This window comes from Glycine soja, chromosome 6 (assembly GCF_004193775.1).
Source record: "Glycine soja cultivar W05 chromosome 6, ASM419377v2, whole genome shotgun sequence".
NCBI classification, from domain to species: domain Eukaryota; kingdom Viridiplantae; phylum Streptophyta; class Magnoliopsida; order Fabales; family Fabaceae; genus Glycine; species Glycine soja.
The window spans coordinates 46,681,368-46,688,012 of record NC_041007.1 but is presented as its reverse complement, the minus strand read 5'-3'; the positions used below and the strand labels follow the sequence as shown (position 1 = coordinate 46,688,012).

The window sequence follows — 6,645 nt, the reverse complement described above, 5'->3', positions numbered from 1 at the left end:
TCTATCATATAGTTAACAACCACTAATGATGTGATCTTGCGTTATGGGGTGGTAGATCAAAGGTCTAACTCATGCTAAAAACTGATAATAGAGAATCAGCTTCAGCTTTCATGACTATCAATCGTCAATTAATCCCTTCATCCGCAGCATTAATATATATATAACTTGATTACAGACATAATAGACCTTGTTAATTGCATGCTTGTATGAAAAACATAAACACATATGTACATATAGGAAGTATTGAAAGCTTATATTATGTTATTCTTTAATTTGTATATAACAAGAAGTAGTTTTATTCTTCTTTAATTACACAATTGAAGTATGCACCAAAAATAAATAAATTACACAGTTGAAGTAGTTTTACTTTTTACTTTTTATCTTTGTAGCTACCCAACGAAGGCACGCTCTTGGAGCAGAAAAACGCACTTTTATTAAGCCTATATGCTGCCTAAATTAATTAAGGAGTTCGTTCATCGTTGTGCTCTTTCTTATAAATTTAGGAAAAATATATACATCCATGTCCCTTAATTATTATGAATTATAAAATCTTCTTATTTAATCCTTAACCTATAAAAATTATTTCCACATACACTTCCATTCTGTTTCTATGAATTCGCTAACGGTTGTAGATTTCACCTAATATGCAGATAGCAACTGCTTGATGATGGCAGTAAAAAAACAAAAACTGCTTGATGCTGGCAGTAAAAAAAAAAACTGCTTGATGATGTGCCAGGATACTGTTTATTATATTTTATTTCCATTTACTGATTTTTTTCTAAAATAAAAATATATACCAATAACAAAAAAGAAAATCTCAGCGGACCTCAGCTAGCTGTGATTAAATAGATAGATTTTATAGTCTAAGTGGTTCATTAAATTAAAAATGGGTTGAAGTTTAATGAATCTTGAAGTATGTATTTGATTTAATTTCAAAAAATAATTCTATTCGTAATTGGACGTTTTAAACACAAACACACACACCATATTTAGGTTACCTTTGAAAGAACGTATTTAGAATTTATTTTAGTTTCTTATAGAATAAATATTTGTTTAATTGTTTGAGCGAGTTTATGAAAATAACTAATTACAACACACTTATAAGTTTTTTACAGCTTATTTTATATGTTCTCCAATCTCCAAAATACCTTATTTATGTAGCTTAAAACTTATATGAGAAAAATTAAAATTAATCATATTAATATTTCTTCTTCTTCATTTGTAGAAATAACTTTTTTATTAATTGTGTTATAAGTATTAACGTTGTTACAGTTTATTTTAACAATTTCTATTTATTTGTGAATAAATTATTTTCTCATTACAAATATGATTTTGTCTCATATTTCATTAAATAAAAATTTTTAATTTTGATACATTGTCAATATATTTTTTTAAACTCTCAATCAATTAAAAAAATACTCTAAATAAAAATTTTAAAATAATTATTATAAAAATAAATAATATTATCATATATATATATATATATATATAAATTTATATTTGAATTATAGTATAAAAGAGATTCATTGTTAAAATATTATAATTTAACATAATTTATATTATATTTTATTTTCTTATAAAGACTACAAATATTTGTATAAGTTTATTCATGTGTTCTGTGCTTTTTTTTTAAAAAAAAAAAAAATTAGGTACAATCACATGGAATATATTAGTACACATATCAATCAATGTATCAATGGTTTGAGTGAAAGTAAAATAAGATTTCTTAGGCAAGATTTTGGTTCAAGACTTATATGGATGAATAATAAAAATGCAGTTAGAACTTAAAGGGAAGAAATTACTATAAAAGTGATAAACTAAATTTTTGGTAAAAAAAAATCATAAGTTAAATTGATAAATATTTTACATTAATATTGTAATAAAAAACAAAAACAAAAATACCACTGCACCCAAAAAGCCAAAAAGAGTGTGTTGTGCGAGAATCCTTGTTAGTATATGAATTAAGTATGAACAGCTTCTAGGAGATAGCTCCAATGACATGTCTGCGTAATTTGGGTGGAATCACTTAGAAAGAAGAAGCAATTGAAGCAAAAGCCACAAGAAAGGGTTTCGTTTTCAAAATATATATACCTCTCCCACCACCAAAGCCAACGTTAATTAGTTAACAACCACCAGCACCATGTGCCACCCCTTGACACTTCAAATTGAAACCCACTCTATTCACTTCCAAATAAGTCCTATTCTCAATTTTGTATTGCATGTGTTTGGTATTTATTTCTGTAGAAAAACATCTTGTTCCTTTTGTCCCCATGACCACAATTACAAATTAAGCAAGTTGCGCCAATTAGCAAATAAGTGTGTTTCTTAAGTTGGATTAAGTTATTGTACATAATATAATATTCTTTTTATTTATTTTTTTATCACAGTAACTATGTAGCCTTGTATTTCTTTTATATCTCTTTTTTATTCAAAAAATGCACAAAAATATTATGTAATTAAATGCAGTACTTCTCGATTAAACTCTAGAAAACTCTACTCAAACGTGAAAAACTCGCATAAAGAATGGACATAGATTTCATACATTCATGCATTAACACATTCATGAATCTGGAGAAAGATTGAATGTTTTGTATTTTAAATGCGTGTTTTATGTGTGATTTTTTTAGATGATATATATATGAGTCGTTTAATCTTTCATATAATGATTCTGATTGACAGATAGTGTGAATGAATGTATTTTTTGACCGTTGAGAATCCCACTACCGCAAAAAAGCTTTTTTGCGTCGTCATTTCTACATTGTTTTTATATAACTGATATAATATAAGATGCGGTAGTATTTTTGAAATTAAATGGAAGCATATATCGATTTATAATTAACCCATGTAGATTAGTCATTTTAAACAAATGATCAAAATATAATCACTTAAAAATTTAATGGACTGTATTGGAATTATTTTAAATTCTTAAAGAACTAAAATTGTAGTATACATCGTTTCAATTATCATATTATATCATTATTTCATTCAACATTAATAGACATATTACATTCCTTTATTAATATATTTAATATTTATGCTTAAAATAAAACTTTTAAAAGTATTAAAGATCAGAACAAAACTTTTAAAAATTAAAATATAAAAGTATAATAAAATATTAAAACATAAAGAACCAAAAATAACATTTAGTTAAATTAGATTGATGTTGAAAAATGATATTGATATTCATGTTGAACTTGAGTCTAAGATTGAATTTAACTTATTTTCATAGCTTTTTTCAGCATTCTCAAGTTTAATATAGTTTCTTGAATGAATTCATCATAAATAAGGTAGACATAAACACATCATATAGATAATTCTGTTTGCATAAAGGATCAAGAATAATACCAAAAAATAAAGAAGTATGAGACATAATTTAGAAAAAAAAAAATACAGAACAACGACAAGTGTAACTTACACTATATTATGTTATCAGTCCCATGTTAGTAGATTCTTTTAATCTCATTTTGAAACCTGTGTTGAAATTAATGTAGTAGTAACCTGTTTTTTTTTTTTTCTTTTTTCTTTCTAAGAAAAAAATGATTTGCAACCTCACTCCCTCTTCTTGTCACTTTATGTAGACAATTTAAATATTAACATTATTCAGAGAATTTGGTTGTTAATTTTAACACTCGACATTAAGAATACTTTTATTTATAAAAGAACATTAATTCATGTACATGTTTAAGCTGCCAATACTTGTATGACATATATTACGTACTCGCATATTCTTCTTTGTCACATAAAGTATCTAGTCCTTTTGAAAAGAAATTAATTAAGGGTCATTCGGGATGCATCTGAAAGGAATAAAATAATAATAATAGAGTTTAATTTGCATGCATTATTATTAGTATAACAGTTTTTACACTATTAACCAAATTTTTTTTTGGTCTGTCAGCAATCTTATCTAGTTGTACCTACTCAATTATAGTTTCGAGGTGTCAAGAGATTTTTTAGGAAGGATTATCCACTAAAAGAGAAAAGTAACCCACCATCATGAGGAAGGTTAGAGTACCAAATTCTTAACCATTTGTGTTAAATAGAACTGTTACTATGAATCAAGGTGCATTTTAGCCCTTGGATTAATCTTACTAATAAATCACTATGGTGCATCTACCGCACCATATAGCTTTTCCGTCTTCATCAGAATTATAACCCGAAATTGCCCCGCAGTGTTTCCGTATCGAAACCACAAATAGAACTCCATCGTAGGTACCCGAACCTATCAACTCCAACATTGTGTGATGTTCTTTTCTACTACACTCGGAGTTGCGACACCACCGTGCACGACGTCACCACCACAACTAGTTCGCAAGACTCCAAACCCTTCTCCCTCGTGTTGTTGTTTATACAATTTTGTTCAAGATCTTTTCCCCTTCCCTTGTTCTTTGTTAACGATTAAAGATCTGTCTCACCTCCTTTTGTTTTTTGTTTAACAATTCAAGATTTGTTCCCCCTCCCCTTGTTTTTTTTTTTGTTATTGATTCAAGATCAGTTTTCCCATATCCGTTCCCCCTTTTTTTCAACAGTTTTCTTCTTGTTGTTGTGGTAGTTGGTGGTCCTCGCCATGAGTTTGAGAAGAAAAAAATGAAATGTCATCGTGGAAGATAGCATAATGGTGTCCAGTTGTTGATGATGAGATTCACATGCAGGGGAAAAAGTTGGGGGAGGAAAGATAAAAAAGAAATGTTAGAGAGTAGATTTTATTTTTTCATGCAAAGAGGATACGAATATTCCTTATATAATTTATTTTTACATTATTTTTATTCGATATGAGATTTTAATCTCATATCTTTTTTATTGTGTGAAACTTTCATCACACTTCTTTATCTAAGTGTGACAAAAAAAAATATAAAAAATCTAATGATTAAAAAATTTTATAAACCTCGAACGGATTCACATACTTAGTCATGTTAATATATACTATCATTTAATTATAAATTATTTTTAATATAATTTGCTTATATTGTTACTGCATACATATTTATTCGTAATAATAATACTACTTTTTTCTATTTATCTATCATTTTAAAAGTTTGATATCATATTAATTATATTTTTGTTAAACATATTATTACTTTTTTAATCTAATTTTTAATTAATTTATACATATGTATTTATGGTGAGGTAGAAAAAAAATGATAAAATAAAAAACGTTATAACTATTTCATTAGAGTCAATAAAAATTATAACATTTTTTTAATTTTTACGTAAAAATCTTAAAATAAGATAAAATGAAACCAGTGAGACAAAGATAAAAAGAAAAGGAGAGAGTAATAATTTAAAGGCAAAGGAGATCATATATCCTCCCCCAACCCCCACCAAGAGCATATTAGTTTCAACATGTGTAGAAATTCCTCTCTTTTGCAATTAACATGCAGTCACAATTTGATTTTGGACATGCAGCTGGAACTAGCATCCACGGTAATTATGTTGAAAGAGACGCCACAAGAGATATAAATCTTGGCCTTAAGCCTTAAAATCTTGATCATGGTCACTTTCCCAGGAAGTGTGGCCTCTGCTGTCAAATTGAACACCCCACCTTCAATATCTGACAAAAACTTTGGATCTTGTATCAATTTATCGGTCATAATACCCACAGTAGTGCTCACATTGGTAGTGCTACGAGCAGGGAATGATCTTATCCCCAATGGAACTTCGGCTATAATGGTGTCACGATATTTAAGATAGCCACTGGAATTCACGTACTTGAAGTTTCCATAATTAGGGTTCACAATTGTGATCACTATGCCTAAGGGTGCACTAGTTGTATTAGGTGAAAGCAATTGAAAGTTTTCTAGGTCAACTGGGTGGAGAAATATATCTGGGTTCTTGGGTTTAAAGATGGTCAAAATTAAGGTCACAATAACGATGGCAAGAATGATCAAGAAAAGAGAGGACACGGCCAAGCAAATTTTGAGGCCTCTAGTGGCCATTTTTTCTGATTTTGGATAATGAGGGTAATAGAGATTATTGCCTTTGCAAACTTGCTTGTGGGGAAAAAACAATGCGGGTGTACGCAAGAAAAATTGTGATCCTATTGGATTAATATTGTGTCGACTCATCGTGACTATATAGATTTGTGATGATGATTCCGTGAAGCTTAGAAACTGAACTTCTAACTAGGGGTGTAAAGTTGGCAGAGATCAAAATCAAGAGTTGGATGTAGCCTAAAACTTTGGCAATTGGTTCCTAATTAGTGAACAAACCCCGTGAGTACGAATTAATATTCCTACCGGAGTAACTGGACATAAAAGGAAATTAAAGCTGCAAACATGATGACCACAAATAGACGAAGCAAAGAAAAATGAATGAAATATGTCACTTCTTATGTAAATTTATTATTGTAGTACTAGACATGAGTGCCGTAATTTAATAAAGTATTAACACAACATTAACTAATCATGAAATAAATGTTGTATATACTCCATATGATTGGTACATGAGTGTTAATTAATAATATGTTGATATATTTTATTAACTTAGTTCACCTTAACAGAGAAATCTCTTCAAGAAGAGAGTGATATGATTAGACCCCCTCCTCCACAGTTAGTACTGTCTCTAGGGGCTGGATGGACTATTTGTCTCTTGAGTGAGTCTAGGGAATTGGATTTATCATTGGAAGGCAAGGTCGTTATTTTTCTATTA

The 6,645-nt window shown here is 28.8% G+C and overlaps 1 protein-coding gene across 1 annotated transcript; it reads right to left on the bottom strand.

The window, feature by feature from the left end:
• Positions 1-5,252: 5,252 nt before the first annotated feature.
• Positions 5,253-6,050, bottom strand: LOC114417294. Its single transcript, XM_028382443.1, has one exon. It carries the CDS (start codon positions 5,931-5,933, stop codon positions 5,379-5,381), a length of 555 nt encoding a protein of 184 aa, XP_028238244.1. The 5' UTR covers positions 5,934-6,050; the 3' UTR covers positions 5,253-5,378.
• Between the last annotated feature and the right edge of the window lie 595 nt (positions 6,051-6,645).